The sequence below is a fragment of the Nyctereutes procyonoides genome, unplaced genomic scaffold (genome assembly GCF_905146905.1).
Source record: "Nyctereutes procyonoides isolate TBG_1078 unplaced genomic scaffold, NYPRO_anot_genome, whole genome shotgun sequence".
Classification (NCBI taxonomy): domain Eukaryota; kingdom Metazoa; phylum Chordata; class Mammalia; order Carnivora; family Canidae; genus Nyctereutes; species Nyctereutes procyonoides.
In genome coordinates, this window is record NW_026575043.1 from 54,520,908 (window position 1) to 54,540,945 (window position 20,038).

General features: G+C 42.8%; 2 protein-coding genes across 3 annotated transcripts in view; one reads left to right on the forward strand and one right to left on the reverse strand.

Annotated features, from left to right (window-relative positions):
• Positions 1–1,245: 1,245 nt before the first annotated feature.
• Positions 1,246–9,307, reverse strand: ERP29 (endoplasmic reticulum protein 29). Its single transcript, XM_055323332.1, has 3 exons — positions 9,044–9,307; positions 4,142–4,280; positions 1,246–2,072 (listed from the first exon to the last, which is right to left on the reverse strand). Exons 1-3 carry the CDS (start codon positions 9,185–9,187, stop codon positions 1,570–1,572), a joined length of 786 nt encoding a protein of 261 aa, XP_055179307.1. The 5' UTR covers positions 9,188–9,307; the 3' UTR covers positions 1,246–1,569.
• Positions 9,308–9,521: 214 nt separating this feature from the next.
• TMEM116 (transmembrane protein 116) overlaps positions 9,522–20,038 on the forward strand; it is a 109,249-nt gene continuing 98,732 nt past the window's right edge. For both annotated transcript variants that reach the window (XM_055323366.1, XM_055323368.1), the window contains exon 1: positions 9,522–9,657. The gene's annotated coding sequence lies outside the window, so the exon portion shown is untranslated. The remainder of the gene's footprint in view (positions 9,658–20,038) is intronic.

Genomic DNA, 20,038 nt, shown 5'->3' on the forward strand with positions numbered 1-20,038 from the left:
GTCAGATGTTCAACTAAGCCACCCAGGCTGCCCCTGAATATCTTTTACTTGGTTTAAATTCTGAGCCTAAGCTACCACAATGTTTTTGTTCCGTCCAACTCAACACATGGATTTTCCTGCATGTTTTTGTTTCTAGTGACTTTACTTTTTAATTTTTTAAAGATTTTATTTATTAGTGAGAAGCAGAGAGAGAGAGAGAGAGAGAGAGGCAAAGACACAGGTAGAGAGAGAAGCAGGCTCCATGCAGGGAGCCCGACGTGGGACTTGATCCCGGGACTGCAGGATCACACCCTGGGCTGAAGGCAGCGCTAAGCCGCTGAGCCACCCAGGCTGCCCTCTAGTGACTTTATTTTTTTTTTAATGATTTATTTATTTTTATTTATGATAGACACAGAGAGAGAGGCAGAGACACAGGAGGAGGGAGAAGTAGGCTCCATGCCGGGAGCCCCACACGGGACTCATCCGGGGACTCCAGGATTACGCCCTGGACCAAAGGCAGGCGCCAAATCGCTGAGCCACCCAGCGATCCCCTTCTAGTGACTTTAAATACCAATCTGGCTGAAATGGATGAACATGAACAAAGTTTTATTTGCTAACTCCCTTCAAGTCAAATTTCTTTGTGTGGCTGTAAGAATATTTTAGGACCTGCACTTTGGTATTTCCAAATAGTTAAATATGAAAGTGGAGATGTTATCATGAAGCTTATCATTACATGAAGCTCATCACTCCTAAAAACAGACTGGAGTCAGTACAATGGGTCTCCCACTCTGCTTTTTTAATGTTGGTACTTACTCAGTAACTGACAGTGACAAAGTAGCTTAGGTGGAAAACAATCTCTTTTTTTAAAAAAAACTTACAAATTAGACTGAATGGTATCATTTAGCTATCTAAATCCAACTCTTAAAAAAAAACCTGATTTTATCAGTAAAACTAAGAATTTGCTGTTTTTCCTGGAATGTGGAAAATTATTACACTGAGCTTCTTTAATGTTGCTATTCCACTTCGAGGACCAGAAAGAGGATGATGCATTTTGCCACCCACAATCAGTCCACTGGAGTTTGAATGCCAGTGGAAGGTAATAAAGGCAGTCCTTGAGCTGGGACCAGTTTCTACAGTGTTACAAGGATAGTCACTTATCCTGGTAGAGTGGAGTCCATACCAGCTTAGATTAAAAAATAAATTCAAAGGAGAAAGCATATCACAGGCCAAAGTATAATTTGTGAAAGAAAACTGAATGGCTTCAGGTCCTTTTAACCAAACACAGAAATTTAATTGGATCATAATAACACCTGTCAAGGACCTGGGCAGTACACTCTTCTTTATAGCACCAATTCCTTCTGAGGGGGGATTTCACTAGCCATCTGGTAAGTGCTCTGGTTATACACCAGACTGGCGCTAGTAATGTCCTAAGCATGGTCACATCAGCGTCAATGTCCAGGTATGCTCAGATTTCCAGCTTAGTACCCCTTTAACCACCACTCTTTCGTATCCCAGGAGGGTCTCTCACAGCCAACAGATTAACTCTCCCCTCTCCCCACCCCCAAACCCTGGAAAACCTGGAGTGCCTTTTTACAGCTCCTCCTTCTCAACCCCCTTCTTCTGGAAAGCAGTCAAGATGTTTAAGCTCTTCTGGAGCTCTTCCTTCTTCCCATCACTCATCTTGTTCTTCTCAATCAGCTTGGTGATCCGGGTCATTTCTGATACTGGGAAGTCCTCCCCTTGGTCTAAGACCTTTCCCATGATCTTTAGATATTGCTCAGCCCACTTCTTCTCAGTGTCCTTCACACTGGCGAGGTTGTCCTGCCCCTGCTTCAAGAGCGCTTGGCGGGCTTCCACACCTGAGGCCCTGATGAACTCCCCAGCAAGGGCATCATATGCAGGCAGGCAACCAGGCATACCCAGGTAGACTCCTTGCCCTTTTAGCCAGCGCTGGATGGCTCCAACCTTAACCACCCCACTATACAGAACTGGGTTCTCAAAGTCCCCATCCCGAAATAGGTAGAAGACTGGGTAGTTCTCTTTGTCCAGCTTGTATTTGTCACTTAGCTCCATATTCAGCTTATCACCATAATCTGTAAACAGAAAGCAAGTATAAGGAGCAAGATCATAAGGAATGCAGGGCAGGACACTGCTATGAAACCTATCTGAGCTGATAGCAAGAAGGATCCTGGTTGTGTTTCTATCCCTCCTCTGTGACTTCTTAGCCACAGAGCATTAATCAACTTATTTAACCTCTCTCTTGCTCTTTTTTTTTTTAAAGAATTTATTTATTCATGAGAGACACAGAGAGAGAGGGGCAGAGACATAGGAAGAGGGAGAAGCAGACTCCATGCAGAGAGCCCAATGCGGGACTCGATCCTGGGACTCCGGAATCACGCCCTGAGCCAAAGGCAGGTGCTCAACCACTAAGCCACCCAGGCGTCCCTTATTTAACCTCTCAACTTTGCATTCCTCATCTGCAAAATGGGAATTCTTCTGAATATTTATTCTATGCCCACTATGTGCCAGGTTCTAAGTGCTATGGATCTAGTTATGATTAAGAGTAACAAGTTCTCTGATCAAGGAGCTTATGTTCTTTTAAAGGTAAGAAGAGAGAAGATAAACAAACATACACGATTAGTGCCAAAAAGATAAAACTAACATGGTGCGATGTGACAGTAGGTAAGGCCTACTTGGGTGGTCATGGAAGGCCTTTCTGTGGAGAGGATAGGAGCTGAAAGACCCATGTTTCAAGGAGGGAGACACATGATAATCTGGGAAGAGTGTCTCAGGTAGGAAGGTGTGAAAATGCCAAAGCTCTGAGGCAGGAATAAGCTGGGTGGCTTGAAGGATTTCAAGGGCCATTCTGGCTGGAGCTTAGTGGGCAAGGGGAACATGTGGTAGGTAGCAGGCAGAGTCCCTACTACACGAGAGGTGTTGGCAGGACCCAATGAGGAGATATGTGCACCTAACCTGACAGAGTTCAGTGCAATATGTGGTATCTGCTATGTTCTTCAGAACAGGTAGTAGCAGTTCCAAGGGCTGATTTTGTGACAACTGGTTTCTTATACCTTGGCAAAAGGAAACAGCCAAGGCCACCTAGGTTACTGGGCAGTAGTATAGGGAAGTGTGGGGTTCCAGTCCTCCTTCTGCCACTTCAAACTGTACAATCCTGAGCAAGGTACTCCAAGCATGAAGTATTGGGGTCATAGTACTTTCTTCATAAAGTTGTCACAAGGATAAGATACATGCAAAACACTTTAGCACAGTGCCCTGGCACTAAATAAATGTTTGATAAATGTCACCTGCTAGTCTTCTTTTAAGCCCCAAGGGAGTGGATCTGCAGCTGAGTCAGGATTGACTACCCAGGAAAAGTGTGGTTATTATCTCTACCCAGGAACAGACTCTCTAGCTAGCTAGGGAACTGAGGCATCCCAGCTGGAGGGAAGCTGTGAGAGGGAAGAACTCATGGCACTTTGAAATAAATACTTAGGTGGAATTCTGTATGAGCTACTTCCTACTACTCCATGGCCTCAAACAAGTCATTTAATTCTTTTTTGAAGCTTCAGTTTTTCTTAAGTGTAAAAATGAAGAAAATGTGCCTCACTTTTCAGGCAGGGTTCAAGTGAAGATTCAAATGCATGGATTGTGCATACCTTTATAGACTGTAAACCACTACCTGTTGGCAACTATTATTATTAGAGTGGTCACTGTGGTTGAGAGCTTCACTTTGATTTAGTGATAGCTCTGATGGATTTGAGTTAAAGCCAAAACCTAATAGTTTTGGTAAAAAAACAGCTGAAAAGATGGAAGAAGTGACTATGGAGACCCTAGGAAGCTTGATACCCCCTCTGACCACAGTCCCCTGCAAGGAGAGCCCCAGATTCTTAGAGTAAGTTTAATGTCAGTGTGGGGTGGAGGGTGAAGGATGGGGGATTCCCTTCCCTCAGGCATCTGCAAGGATGAACTTGGTATCAAGTCTGTGGTATCAGAATCTGCTCAAGATAAGCCTACCATGGGTGCCAGATTTTTGAGGCCCTGACCCCACTTACACTGGTGTGTGGCTCAGACAGAAATGTTGGGTATTCCACCTACAGGGAGGGAAATAATCTCTAGCTTCCTCCCCTTCTGCCCTCCACAGTTAAGATGCATTTGTCCATACCTGAGATCCCCACCTCTGCCACCAAGAGATCATCGCTGGAGGCCGAATTTTCAGCCAGTCGCTTGAACTCATCCTGTTTCTCACCGTAGGGGTACTGGGTGTCGAACTTCACCAAGACGAACTTGCTTTTGGGAATGACCTGAGGGTACAGAGAGCTGAGCAAGTCCAGGATTCCAGAGACTTTGGGGGCTAATTCCCTTTCTCAAAGGACCCCTGTTTAAGAAAGAGTGGAAACCAAGCCTGCAGGGGAGAGAAGTGCTCACACACTAATATTCATCCATCCATCCATCCCTCAATTCATGTAACAATTTATTGGTGATGGGCACCCCATTAGATTCATAGTAATCAAAGACATATACAACACTGCTTAAAATAAACAAAGCTTAGATGTATTAAGGCCTTCTTGGTAAGATTAAAGGAACCCTTTGAAAATACTACATTTGCCCTTGGCATATCCATCATCCTAGAGGGCCTTTCTTAGTAAACAATGAACCAAAAATCTGACAAAAGTCAACCAACCAAACATCTATAAAGGGATTGGCACCCATGGAGGTGCTTTGGCTAAGGAGCCCAGAAGCTCAATCAACTCCTCTGCAGTTTCAGGGCTCATAGGAAGTTGCTGAGAGGCAGGCTTATGACAATGACCACTCCCTAGACCACAGTTCCCCTTGGCTAGATCTCCAGGTCAGGATCTGTCAGGGTCAGGGTCAAGACCTTTATTTTATTTGTGGTAAAATTCTGAACATACGACATTCACCATATCAGCCATTTTAAAGTGTACAAAACAGTAAAATTTATTCCACTAACAACAGAGTGTCACCATCACTAGTGTCTATTCCAGAACATTTTCATCACCTGAAAAGGAATCACATACCTATACACATTTTAAGCAATTACTTCCCATTCCTCTTCCCTCCCATCCCCAGGCAACCAACTATCTACTTTTTGTCTCTATGATGTCTGCTCTGATGGAATCCTACAATATGCAGCCTTTGGTACCTGGCTTCTTTCACTATCACGTTTCCAAGGTTCACTGATGTTTTAGCATGTCTCAGTATTTCATTCCTTTTTGTGGGCTAATAATATTCCATTGTATGGATATGACACATTTTATTTATCTATTCATCAGGTGATGGACATTTGGGCTGTTCCCACCTCTCGGACTATTTGTGAATAGTGCTATTATAAACATTGTGGCCAAATGTTTGTTTAAAAGCCTGTTTCCATTTCTTTTGGGTATATACCTGGGAGTGGAAATGCTTGATGATATAGTAATTTCCTTTTTTTTGAAGATTGTATTTATTTATTCATGAGAGACACAGAGAGAGAGAGAGGCAGAGACATAGGTAGAGGAAGAAGCAGGTTCCATGCAGGGAGCCCCATGAGGGACTCGATCCCGGGACTCCAGGATCACACCCTGGGTCGAAGGCAGGCACCAAACCACTGAGCCATCCAGGTGTCCCGGATATAGTAATTCCATGTTTAAGTTTTAGAAGAATCCCCAAGATTTTTCTTTTGATAGTTTCTCTCAATGCACAGGTTTATTCTAACTGTTCTCTCCTCCTCCTACAATTTTTTGTTTTTCTAATCAAAGTGATCAATTGGCCACTTCTGGCCAATTTTTCATCATAAGCAATCACTGTCATAATTAAGTGAAGCTGACATCATTTCAGTTTTTGTTACTCTGTTCCTCATTGTGTGTTGAAGTCCATTTGATTTTAGCTTTTAAAAAAATATTTGACATAGGAAAGGAGAAGCTACCAGAACAGGTAATCTTTTAAGTGATCACTGACTTCCAAAATCTGAGCTCTGGGAGCCTAAAAGCAGGTAAGACTTTTGTTTTTGTTGTTTTAAAGATTTTATTATTTGAGAGAGCTGCCATAAGCAGGGGGAGTGGCAGAGGGAGAGAGTGAAGCAGGGAGCTTCACTTAGGCCTCTATGCCAGGACCCTGGGATCATGACCTGAGCCAAAGTCAGGTGCTCACCTGACTGAGCCACGCAGGCACCCCCGCAGGTAAAACTTAAAAATATAAATTAGATCACATCCCTCTAGCCTAAATGGCCTTATTTCAGTTCAACACAACAAGCTCATTCCCACTTAGGGCCTTTTCATTTGCTGACTCTACTGGCTGGAATACACTTTCCCCAACTACTTCCATGATGTATATCATTCGAAGCTCAGTTTAAATGTCCCGCCCAATGGAGAGGACTCCACTCAAAATCCTAGCACTGCTTCATTTTCACCCTCCTCTATCACGTTACTCTGCTCTGCTTTCTTCACAGCATTAATCACTCTTTATAAAATTCTTATTTGTGTGCTTGTTGTCTGTCCTCTTCACTAGAATATACATTTACAAGGACTTCGTCAGACTTGTTTTCTGCTTTATCTCTATTTCCCAAGAGTGTCTGGCATGTGGCAGATGCTGTGAAAATATTTGATAGATGAACACAACTAGGGTAGGCTATGGTAGCAGAGGCTACATATGTCTGGGGGGAATATTCTAAAAGAACACCACAGGATCCCTACCTTCAAAGGGCCTACATTTGTATTATGGAATAATGAATAATTATACAGTGGTCTAATACTGAAACAGAATTGAGAGGCCTCCATCTTTTATTTTGCCATTTTAAGCCATTGGCAGAATGGTTTTGAATGGCACACATTTGCACAGTGAACTTTTTCCTTTTTGTTAATCAGTTTGTACCTCTTAATTGCTTTAGAAATCTGTCCTTTCTTCATCCTCAAGGAATCAACTCCACCATACCCTATATTTAGGCAACTTGCTTCTTCAAGATGCAGATTAATTTATCATTCATTCATTCATTGAATAAAAAGGTACTGAGGGCCTATCACATGCCAGGCACTGTTCTAAGTGAACACAGCAATAAAAAATAAAAATAATAATAAAAAAAAAGCAGGCAGGATCTCTTATTTCTAGTGATGATCAAGGGCAAGACACAAACAAACAAAAAAAAGGTATTGGAAATTGCAAAAAGACAAAACACAGAACAAGGCCCCTGGACATACATATTACCAGGAAGCTCCCCTTCTATACAGTGGTGATGGAAGAAAGATCTAGAAAGGGAGAACACATCTGTTCATTCATTCAACACATCTGTTCATTCATTCAACAAATTATTATTAAGTATCTTTTATGTGACAGGTAACCTGCTAGGTTGTGCAGATGATCAGTGAACAAATAGACAAGGCAGTTCTTCATATTCTAGCGTGGGAGATAATAAAAGACAAGGGGGGGATCCCTGAGTGGCTCAGTGGTTTAGCGCCTGCCTTCGGCCCAGGGCGTGATCCTGGAGTCCTGGGATCGAGTCCCGCGTCGGGCTTCCGGCATGGAGCCTGCTTCTCCCTCCTCCTCCTCTCTGTCTATCATGAATAAATAAATAAATAAATAAATATTTAAAAAAAAATAAAATAAAATAGACAAGGGGATAAAAATCAGTGATGAGTCCTCCACAGAGAAATCCAACTCATGTGACTGGCTCTTTTGACAGAGGGGAGAGGAAGTCAAGGAAGGTCTCAAGAAGGTAATATTTAACCTAAGGCTGAATGATGAGAAGCAATCAGCCTTTCAAAGATTGAGCAAAGAATGTTCTAGTCAGTAGGAACTGTCAGTGCAAAGGGTCTAGGTCAGTAATGAGCTAGAAATATTCAACGGACAGAAGGCATGTACGGCTGGAGCAGAGGGAACAAAAAGGAGAATGATTAGAAGAGGAAAGGCTAAGCAGTGAGACCTGCAAGAATACTGTAATGAAAGCCATGACCAGGGTGGTAGCAATAAAAACAGAGAGACACCAACTGATTAGGAAATACTACTGACTTTACAGTGCAAAATTTCCTTTTAAGTCACACTTGATCTGTGATATTATCCCATTCCCGCTTTTGGGGAGTAGGGTGTAACAGTCCCAATGAAGACCCCAAAAGTACAGGGTGCTGTGGGGTGTGCCTGACAACCATCCAGCCATACCTACGCTTTTAAATATGTGAGTAAGCCACAGGTGCCAAATCCAGGACAATGAACCCTTTTGAGCATAAAAAGTTCAATCGCTTGAGACAGATTTAGAACTCCACTTTCTGGTTTCACTTCCCAGCAATGGGTACAAATTAAGAAAATAAAACGAATGGCTTCTCTCTCAATGCTTAGTTTCCCCCTCTCGCAGGCTAAGTTGAAAGCTACCAGTGGGTGAAGACAGGTGCAAGAGGAGGGAGCTGGGGCTGCATTCAGCCTTCAACATTTCCAACATCCATTTACCCAGGCGAACCCTTCCACGTCTTGACCCAATTTCACTTCATTTTGTCCCCAGGCCCAAAATATTCCCTAGAGTTCCCTTGTTCTTAACGCTTGCACTTTTCGGGAAGACACAGGGTATCTGAGCATTGTTTGCGTACTGCAAAGCAGGCTGCGCTCTACCCCACAGGAGGAGGGGCGCAGAAATGCCAGTTGACGAGCCGGGTTTCCAACCCCCTCCTCCCCCACTTCCCTCGCCCCACCGCCCCACCACAGCCGGAGCTCGGCGGCGACCGCTTCGCACCGCCCTCCAGGCCTCCCACTTGGGATTCGAGGATTGGATCTCGCCCGGCACCGCCCTCTCCCCTTAGGTGCGGGGAAGGGGCAGCGGGTTCCTTAGACTGCAAGTCTACGGCTCTTCTGAAAAAGAGGGGAGTGCAAACACTGCAAGGGCAAGGGTGCGCGGGGACCCTGGCTCCCGTGTGCCCCACGGTCGCGGAATGGCCCCGGTCCAGAGTCCACCCCCCCTTTAGGATGGTGAGAAGTCCCGGGCTCGTCACGACAGACCACCTTCCGCCAGCCCAGTCTCCTTCCCCACGGGTGTGCGCTCCCCTGGGCGCTCAGGTGCACCTGCGCGCGACTCCCCCACCCCCGTTACCTTGTAGAAAGTGACTGTGTCCAGGGGCAGGGCGCCCTTGGTGTGCAGGCCGCTGCCGCCATGCGGAGCGGAGAGGAGCAGGAGGAACAGGAGAAGGGGGAACAGTGGGGACAGAGAAGCGGCGCGGGGCACGCCGGCAGCCATAACGCCGGATTCTGGCAGTGAGAGCTCGGAAGGCTGTAGTGGAGACAACGCGGAGGGGGGCGTCACGTGACTAGCAGGGCCGGCTGGGATGCGCGCACGTGTACAGCCTGGGAGGCTCGCGCCGGCCCAGGGCAGGAGGGAGGGGCCACGTGAGGGGCGGGGAGACGAGGCTGCCACGCGCGCGCACTCGCCGAAGCTCGCGCAGGCCCGGGGCGTGGGGGCGGGGCCGCGGGTAGCGGGTGGAGGGAAGGGGCTGCTGCGCACGCGCGCTCGGCGAGGCTCGCCGTCGGCCCGCTGGCCCGCTCTTTTCCCGTCCTCCTCTCCGTGAGGAGAGGCTCCAAGCGCGTGCCTGGCGTCTTGCAGCGATTACGTTGCTCTCTTTCCTCCACTTCGAAGAGGACGAGGCTGGCCATCATTTCTTCCTGCTTTTGGCCCTTCAGGCAGTCCGTTGGGACCTGCTGCTACTTTAGGTTAGTCTGTCAGTGTGTGGTGCCACCCTCACGCGGCGGGCATACTCCCGCAGCTCCCTTAGCCAGGACCCAAGTAGGTCGCGCGGACGCTGCTGCCGGTCAGCATGGCGGTCAGGGCCCCCTCCGAACCCTGCCCAGTGCCTGCCCTGTGGGGCATGCCTCAGCGGCGAGACGCCAGGCTCCGGTACAAGCAGGCTTTACTGAAAGTGGGGTCCTCGCGCAGCTACCTCCTAGGCTCCCTGGGGTCTTCAAAACAAAAGTCCTAATAACTCTACGCCCTAGATGTTTGTTCAGATGTGTGGTTTACACTGGATCCCTTTTGCCTGCGGGAATACAGAATAGAGGTGAATGAGATAGAGCTCTGGACTGAAGGAACTCCTGGTGTGGCGGAGCAGAAGATGGTAACAACAACCACTACGGTGTTGTGAAAACACGTGGAAATCCAGTCAGTCATGCTAAGGAGTGTCAAGGAAAGTTAGAGACAGGAAATGACTTCTGAACCGGGTCGTGAAGGAGGAGGAGGAGGAGGCATCGACAAGGCAAAAACACCAAAGGATATTTCTAGAAAGGGAAAAAAACATGATCAATCTGTAAGGGTAAACTGAGGCACTTTGCAAAAGGTCTCATCAAGCTGAAGGGTTTGGAGCCACCACAGGTGTTAATGAGAATGAAGTTGGATTTGCTCTCACTGAGGAGTGAAGGGAGTGGATCGAAAGGAAGAAGGTTGAAGGCAGGGAGATTAATTAAGGGTCAATTGCGGTAGTCTAGATGAGAGGGTTTAAGGTCCTGCAGAGGCATGGGTGGAATTGAGAAATTTTGTGGTGTAGAATTCATAAAACTTTATAAATAAATGGATGTGAGGTAAAGAGAATAATTTATATATACATATTGAGGGGCTTAGCACCATATTAACCATTTTGTATATCTAATAAGTGCGTGTGTATATAAAGTAGTCTCCAAAGATCATAGGATCCAGTCATGGGTAACCAGTTTATATAGAAATTTTGAAAGAATGAGTCAATATATGTATGTGTTTTGGAGGTTTGGAAAAATTTCGGTTTGCCCTAATAAGTTATTAAATAAAATGAGCCACATAGACACTGAGAGAAGAAGAAGGGGGACTTATGAGCTAAAGTGGTTAAAGAAGGCTTCATGTAGGAAGTGGAAAAGGAGTTAAAACTTGGATCAAAGAACATCTTAGGTGGAGAACAAATGAAAACGGAGCAGAAATGGAAATAAGCATCATGGTTTTGGAAGACTGATTTGGCTGGAGAGACTTCTCAAAACATTTTCTTAAAGATTTTATTCATTAAAAAAAAGATTTTATTCATTTATTTGCGAGAGGGAGCAGAGGCAGACTCCCCGCTGAGCACAGAGCCGGATGCAAGGCTCAATCCCAGGACCCTGAGATCATGGCCTGAGCAGAAGGCAAGATGCTTAACCATTGGAGCCACCCAAGTGCCCCTAGTAAGACAGTTATAAGCCCAGGTAGGGGAAAGTCTTGAAAAGCCAAGATTTTTCTCATTTGTCCTGTACTCAATAAGGAGCTATGAAGAGATTTAGAACCCTTTATAAGATGTTTAGACTACTTTTAAATTATTCACTTCTGAACATGTAAATGCTTTGGGTACACCTAGTTAGCATGATCAATCAGGAATGGCTTTCTAGTCATAGTTTTGAAGTAGGTTTTGAGAAAAGTGAAGGAAGAGGATTGGTTGGGAAGGGAGGGGAAATATTGGTACCTTTGCTATGAATTGCAGTAATTCAATACAGTACAATACGTGTCTCAATACTTCCTTTTGGTAGTGCCCTGGTCCCAGTTGACTGCTTTATAATATGATTAGATTCTTAGCTTCAGGACCCTGATGACAATCTACACAAATAAGTCAGGTGTAATTATCTATATTTAGGAAGTTATATAATTCCATAGTTGACACTAATGTGGAAAATCAGAAGGCTCACCCTGGGTATTGTAGAGAAGAAGCAGGACATGTTAAGTTGATGCAAGATGGTTGAACCCAATGGTCAATAAAGAATTCTTGAGACATTTTATGGTTCAAGAAGGTGTTTTTATTATAGTGCAGCAACAGGACCTATGGGCATAAAGAGCTGCACTGGGGTTGTGAGGAGTAACTGATTATATACTTTTAAGTTGAGAGGGGGTTAGAGATAGTGTAAGTCTGGAAGGAATTTGGAAGCTAGTTTTCTAGGATCTTGAGGGGTCATTTACTACTGTTTAGTAAAACCTTAGTCATTAGATCCTTCAGCTGTATATCTGTGGGCCATATGTTTGGAGGATGATTGCTAACACATCTTAAGCGGGCAGAGAAGTTTCCAAAGAGATTTTCATCTGTTAAAGTAGACTTTACAAGATCCTGGAGGTCAGAGTAATGTCATGCTAAGGTTACCTTTTGCCTCTAGCAAAGTATTAAAATTGAGGCAGTTGAGTTCCTGGAGGAAGGTCACCCTGCCAGTTTCAAGTACTTGTTAGCTGTAAGTTATAAGGAAGTTTAATTGTTTCTGTATTTGTTTTGCCTCAATTCTCCCCATCAAAATGAGTATACGCTTGATGCCATGTAGCAGCTGGAATAAAGAGGAGAAAAGTGGTCTGCTAAGGCAACTAATAAATAAATTTAAGTCTTTTTCTTCTAACATCATCAAGCTAGTGTATCCCCAGTGTCATTGTCGTCTTTGCTATTCCTTATATACACAAGGCATGTTCCTTCCTCAGGGCCTTTGTACTGGCTTTCTCCCTCTAAAACTTTTCCTTAAGATAGTCATATGACTGCCTCTTTCACTTCCCTTAAGTATTTCCTCAAATGTCAACTTCCTAAGATCTACCCTGACCATCCTTTAAAAGAATTACTCCTGGGATCCCTGGGTGGTGCAGTGGTTTAGCGCCTGCCTTTGGCCCAGGTCGCGATCCTGGAGACCCGGGATCGAATCCCACGTCGGGCTCCCGGTGCATGGAGCCTGCTTCTCCCTCTGCCTATGTCTCTGCCTCTCTCTCTCTCTTTCTCTCTCTGTGTGACTATCATAAATAAATAAAAATTTTAAAAAAATTACGCCTTCTGGTAGGGACTACTTAGTGCTGGGCCTTGCATATTTGACTTTTTCTTCTGTGCTGGAGGCCTCTGCTGCATCCGTGTTATGCCAGATCCTCAGGCCAGGAAGCATCTGAGCTTGATCCCCCCCCCCTCTTATTTATTGGGGCAGGAGATACTGGAGCAGCACTGTATGTCTTGTGCCTGGCATTGTTCAATCCAGATGTCAGTTTTGGGATAGGAAGAATAACCCAGAACCCAGGAACAAACTGGGTCCCAATGATCAATACAAGTTCTACCTAATCAGTGAATGTATATTACAGGAACTGAAGAAAGAAAGTCCAGCATTTTTTAAAAAAGATTTATTTATTCATGAGAGAGACAGGCAGAGACATAGGCAGAGGGAGAAGCAGCCCTCCTGTGGGGAGCCTGATGCAGGACTCGATCCCAGAACCCCAGGATCATGACCTGAGCCAAAGGCAGATGCTCAACCACTGAGCCACCCAGGTGCCCCAGAGGTCCAGCATTTTAAATGAAATGTTTCACTATAAAGCTGCTTAGAATGAAGGTCTTCTAGAAGTTATTGGCACAATTTTCCACTTATCTAGGAAATATTTCCCCTCTAACTGCACAAAATCATGTTTGTGTTTTGTGTTGGGGTTTATACTGATTAATAAATATCTAAACTTGAAAAAAAATTGCTCCTTCCTGATACCTCCTTGCTTCACATCCCCCTTTTTTTTCTCCATAGCACTTTTCAGCTTGCTAACATTCTACATAATTTGCTTATTTTTCATATTATGTGCTCCCATGAGGACTAGATTTGTCTTTGTGTTTTTGTCTCTTTGGGTTAAGATACTATATCCCCCTACCTGGCATATGAGAGTACTCAGTACATACTTGTTCACTGAATAAATCAATCAATGAAAGAGAAACTGTTCCATGGCTGACTCTCAAAATTCATTAGCTCTTTTTACATTCCTTTCTTAAAACCTCATCCTGTTCCCCAGAGATATTCCATCTCTTAGAGCTAATTGTTTTTACCTCGTAAATTTTTGTTGGTGTTGTTGCTAACACTAATCCTTCTGAGACAGATGAACACTTAAATTAAGAACAAAGCTAAAAAAAAAGAACAAAGCTGTTTTCATCTGTTAAAAATTATTATGGAAGGAAGATTTACCAGCAGTATGATTTTCTTCAAGCCGCATCTTCCTTTAAGAATTCTTTCATTATTGGGGTGCCAGGGTAGCTCAGTTGGTTGGGCATCTGCCAGCTCCAGTAGTAATCTTGGAGTCCTGGGATATAGCCCCATACTGGGCTCCCTGGTGAGGGAGTCTGCTTTTCCCTCTCCTTCTGCCACTCCTCCCTCTGCAACTCCTAGCTTTTGCTCATGTGCGTGCTCTCGCTCTCTCTCTCTCAAAATCTTAAAGATTCTTTTGGGCACGTGGGTTGGCTCAGCCAGTTAAGCATCTGCCTTTGGTTCAGGTCATGATTTCCGGGTCCTGGGATCAAGCCCTGCATCAGACTCCCTGCTCAGTGAGGAGCATGCTTCTCCCTCTCCATCTGCCTCTCCCCCAGCTCATGCTCTCTCATTCTCTCTCCCTCAAATAAAGTCTTTAAAAAATGAATTCTTTCAATATTAAAAAAATTCTTTCAATGTTTCAATATTTAACAACTACTTGTACATTTTACATGTACCATATACTCGTCTGAGGGCAAGGTGCTTAGATGTGCTCCCTGCAGACCTAGTTAAGGAAACCAACATTAAATAATCTCACAAATAAATATATAATTACAAATTGTGATAATTTCTGGAAAGAAAAGTTGAAGGCCTATGAAAAAATATGGAGGGGTCAATTGGGATTGGAGTTCATGGAAAACTTCTACAAACAAGTATATGTAAGCTGAGATAAGACCTGAAGGATGAATAGGATTCAGCTCTCAAGAAACTTACTCTTGGGCAGCCTCAGTGGCCCAGCAGTTTAGCGCCGCCTTCACCTGGGGTGTGATTCTGGAGACCTGGGATCCAGTTCCATGTCAGGCTCCCTGCATGGAGGCTGCTTCTCCCCTCTGCTTGTGTCTCCGCCTCTCTCTCCTCTCTCTCTGTCATGAGTAAATAAATAAAAAATCTTAAAAAAAAAAAAAAAAACTCTTGTGTGATGAGAAGGACATTAAATAATTATAAATAAATTTGAAATTGTAGATTTTTGGAAAAGAAAACAGCCAATGAGAAAGTTCTAGAGTGAGAAAAAAACTTGAAAAATTTGAGAACTAAAAGAATGCCACTCTGAAATTTATACTTTAGTAGCAAAGTCATCATCACAGAAGGAGGTTATAAGTGCAGAGATTAGGGAAGAATATTTGTTGCAGCGTTGTTATGGAAGCAAAAAAAAAAAAAAAGGAAGGAAAGAAAGAAAAAGAAGAAAAACAAAACCTGGAAACAACTCACGTGTCTCTGAGAACAGGTGTTAGATATATAGTATATGTGCTGCCGAAGCGAGCACAAGTGTTAGATATATAATCTTTTTTTTTTTTAAGTGGGCTCAATGCCCAATATGGGACCTGAACTTAACACCCCAAGGTGAAAAAAAACCCCAAGGTGAAGAGTTTTATGCTCTACTGACTCCAGGTGCCCCTAGAGAAATAATCTTATATAAAATATACCTATCAGAATAGGTTAGAACTATTTCCCCAAAATACTAAGAAAATGTGTACAGAAATATGTGACCTCATTTTTAAAACCCTACAATCATAACATAAACATAACCCCTATTATGTATGTAGTATTTAGACATGGTTTTGTTTTTGTTGCAAAAAGTAAACTTTATCTGAAGCAAATAAGAAGATCATGGGAAATAGCTTCTAAAGTTGTGACTCCCCAAGAGCAGTTGTGAATGGGTGATTTTGTTTAGGGTTAGGATGAATAGTTACTTAGTTTTTATTTTTTAGTAATCTCTATACCCACCATGGGGCACAAACTCACAAGTTGCATGTTCTTCCAACTGAGCCAGTCAGGTGCCCCAGATGAATATTTAGATAGGGAGGCCTTGTCATTGTATGTAGAGGTGGGCATAAATTCATGCTTGCACCTTAAGGAAACATGCCTATACATACATTGTGTGTTATGTAAATTAGGCAGAAGCTCTTCCTTGGGCAGAGATTTTAGTGTTATAATGAGGTGAAGATAATTCCAGGTCATTCCAGGAGTCACTCCATGGTCCATAAAGGGTTTAGCTCAACTGGGTATTCTGGGCTTGTGGGTGGTCTTGTCAGGGAAATTGCTGTTGCCTGAGGGGTGGTTTCAGTTTTCATTTGCCTGTTCCTTGGTGCATGCTTCCAGTGACCGGAAGAATTATCAGGTCTTTTGTCCCTATTTGGATTTTTTTTTCCTATTTGGATATTTTAAAGATTTTATTTATTCATGATAGACACGGAGAGAGAGTCAGAGACCTAGGCAGAGGAAGAAGCAGGCTCTCTGACAAGAGCCCGATGCAGGACTAGATTCCAGGACCCTGGGATCACTACTTGAGCTAAATGCAGGTGTTCCCCCTATTTGGATATTTTAACAAGAAAAGAAAGATGTAGAGAAATACATTAGTATTGGGATCCCTGGGTGGTGCAGCGGTTTGGTGCCTGCCTTTGGCCCAGGGCACGATCCTGGAGACCTGGGATCGAATCCCACATCGGGCTCCCGGTGCATGGAGCCTGCTTCTCCCTCTGCCTGTGTCTCTGCCTCTCTCTCTCTCTCTCTGTGACTATCATAAATAAATAAAAATTAAAAAAAAAAGAAATACATTAGTCTTTTAGTATTGGTTACAGTCCAGGGGAATGGAGAGAAAGAAAATAAGACTAATGAAAGAGAAAAAGTTATGGGGCAGCCCAGGTGGCTCAGCAGTTTAGCGCTGCCTTCGGCCGAAGGCCTAATCCTGGAGACCTGGGATCGAGTCCCATGTTGGGCTCCCTGGATGGAGCCTGCTTCTCCCTCTACCTGTGTCTCTGCCCCTCTCTCTCTCTTTCTCTCTCTGTGTCTCTCATGAATAAATAAATAAAATCTTAAAAAAAAGTTATGGAATAATGTTGAAGAAAACGTAGAATATAAAATACTAGTGTACAATTACTACAAATATGTAGAAGCTGAATGTGTGTGGGTACAAGGACTTAAAGTAACATCAATAGATAAAACACTTCTGACTAAATGAAGAGATTGTAGAAAATTTTATCGTGGATTTCTGTTGTCTTAATATTTTTTTTTCAATGAAGTAACATTTAAAAAATCAGATTTTAACACCTTGGATCAAATATTTCAAGAGATGTTTTTCTTCTTTTGTCCCACTTTGAATTCATGTTATTTTCTTTTATTTTATGTACTCTTTTAAGTCACGTAAAATACTATCTAGGTCAAAGTGGGGATATAAGTAAGTAAATGAAAGTAACCTAGCTCTTGCCAGTCTCTTCCCCTTTAAATCTATACTGCACTCTGCCAACATGTTATTATAATATTATCATGTAAAATGGGGATAATAATAATACTTGTCTCATTGGATTGTGAGTGGATTAAATTAGTTAATACTAATTTAAATTAGTTAACACTACTTAGAGGATTTATGACAGTATCTGCCTTATAGTACGTATTTGCTTAAAGACCAGCTATTATGGTTATTATGTCATACCACTTGTCTTGAAAATTTGTTTGATTAAAAAATTTATAGTGGCATTTTGGCAGGATAAAATGCAAATGCAAGAGCTTCCAAAATCTATTTATAAATCAAAGAGTAAATAAAAATGACATTTATAATACCACATGCAGCTACTGAACTCTTGAAATGTGGCTATTCTAAATTGAGATTTTTTAAAATTTTTTATTTAAGTTTGATTTGCCAACATATAGTATATCACCCAGTGCTCATCTCATCAAGTGCACTACTCAGTGCCCATCACCCAGTTAATCCCTACCCCCGGCCACCTCGCCTTCCATGAATGACTCTTTGTTTCCCAGAGTTAGGAGTCTCTCATGGTTTGTCTCCCTCTCTAATAATTCCCACTCAGTTCCCCTCCTTTCCCTTATAATCCCTTTCACTATTTCTTTATTCCCCATATGAGTGAAACCATATGATGATTGTCCTCCGATTAACTTATTTCACTCAGCATAATACCCTCCAGGTCCATCCACGTCGAAGCAAATGGTGGGTATTTGTCCTTTCTGATGGCTGAGTAATATTCCATTGTGTATATACACACACATATACACACATATTCCATTGTGTGTGTGTGTGTGTGTATATATATACACATATACATATATACATATATACATATACATATACATATATATATATATATCCACATCTTCTTTATCCATTCATCTGTCGAAGGGCATTGTGGCTCCATCTACAGTTTGGCTATTGTGGATATTGTTGCTATGAATATGGGGGTGCAGGTGTCCCGGTGTTTCACTACATCTGTATCTTTGGGGGAGATACCCAGTAGTGCAAATGCTGGGTCATAGGATAGCTCTATTTTTAACTTTTCAAGGAGCCTCCACACAGTTTTCCAGAGTGGCTGTACCAGTTTACATTCCCACCAACAGTGCAAGAGGGTTCTCCTTTCTCCACATCCTCTCCAACATTTGTTGTTTCCTGTCTTGTTAATTTTTGCCATTCTCACTGGTGTGAGGTGGTATCTCATTGTGGTTTTAATATTTATTTCCCTGATGGCAAGAGATGTGGAACATTTTCTCATGTGCTTATTGGCCATGTGTATGTCTTCTTTGGTGAAATTTATGTTCTTGTCTTTTGCCTATTTTATGATTTTTTTTGTTTGTTTCTTGGGTGTTGAGTTTGATAAGTTCTTTATAGGTCTTGGATACTAGCTCTTTATCTGCTATGTCATTTGCAAGTATCTTCTCCCATTCTGTAGGTTGTCTTTTAGTTTTGGTGACTGTTTCTTTTCCTGTGCAGAAGCTTTTTATCCTAAGTCCCAATCGGTCATTTCTGCTTTTGTTTCCCTTGCCTTCATAGATGTATCTTGAAGAAGTTACTGTGGCCCAAAAAGGTTGTTGCCTGTGTTCTCTTCCAGGATTTTGGTGGATTCTTGCCTCACATGTAGATCTTTCAACCATTTTCAGTTTATCTTTGTGTATGGTATAAGAGAATGGTCCAGTTTCATTCTTCTGCACATAACTGTCCAATTTCCCCAGCCCATTTATTGAAGAGAGTGTCCTTTTTCCAGTGGATAGTCTTTCCCGCTTTGTCAAATATTAGTCGACCACAGAGTTGAGTGCCCATTTCTGGGTTTTCTATTCTGTTCTATTGATCTGTGTGTCCATTTTTGTGCCTGTACCACACGTCTTAATGATCACAACTTCGTAATACAGCTTGAAATCTGGCATTGTGATGCCCCCAGCATGGTTTTCTTTTTCAATATTCTTCAGGGTATTTGGGATCTTTTTTTTTTTTTAAAGAGATTTTATTTATTTATTTATTTATTTATTTATTTTATTTATTTGAGAGAAAGAGAGAGAGACGCAGAGACACAGGCAGAGGGAGAAGCAGGCTCCATGCAGGGAGCCCGACATGGGACTCGATCCTGGGTTTCCAGGATCATGCCCCGAACTAAAGGCAGATGCTCAACCGCTGAGCCACCCAGGCATTCAATTTGGGATCTTTTCTGATTCCATATAAATCTTAAAATTATTTGTTCCAACTCTGTGAAGAAAGTCCATATTTTGATAGGGATTGCATTGAACGTGTAAATTGCCCTGGGTAGCATAGACATTTTCACAGTATTTATTCTTCCAATCCATGAGCAGGGAATGTTTTTCCATTTCTTTGTGTCTTCCTCAATTTCTTTCAGAAGTGTTCTGTAATTTTTTGGGAATAGATCCTTTACCTCTTTGGTTAGGTTTATTCCTAGGTATCTTATGCTTTTGGGTGCAATTGTAAATGGGATTGATTCTTTAATTTCTCTTTCTTCAGTCTCATTGTAAATGTATAGAAATGCAACTGATTCCTGTGCATTGATTTTGTATCCTGTCACATTGCTGAATTGTTGTATGAGTTCTAGCAATCTTGGGGTGGAGTCTTTTGGGCTTTCTATATACGGTATCCTGTCATCTGCGAAGAGGGAGAGTTTGACTTGTCCTTTGCTAATTTGAATGCCTTTTATTTCTTTTTGTTGTCTGATTGCTGAGGCTAGGACTTCTAGTACTATATTGAATAACAGTGGTGAGAGTGGACATTCCTGTCGTATTCCTGATTTTAGGGGAAAGGCTTTCAGTTTTCCCCCATTGTGAATGATATTTGCTGTGGGCTTTTCATAAATGGCTTTTAAGATATTGA

Bases quoted from the DNA above. Each gene is read 5' to 3' on its own strand.
- ERP29 (XM_055323332.1), bottom strand. From the start codon at position 9,187: ATGGCTGCCGGCGTGCCCCGCGCCGCTTCTCTGTCCCCACTGTTCCCC. The intron at 4,281-9,043 runs GTAACGGGGGTG...CTGTACCCTCAG, and splicing joins ACACAGTCACTTTCTACAAG to GTCATTCCCAAAAGCAAGTT. The intron at 2,073-4,141 runs GTATGGACAAAT...TTCTGTTTACAG, and splicing joins GGCAGAGGTGGGGATCTCAG to ATTATGGTGATAAGCTGAAT.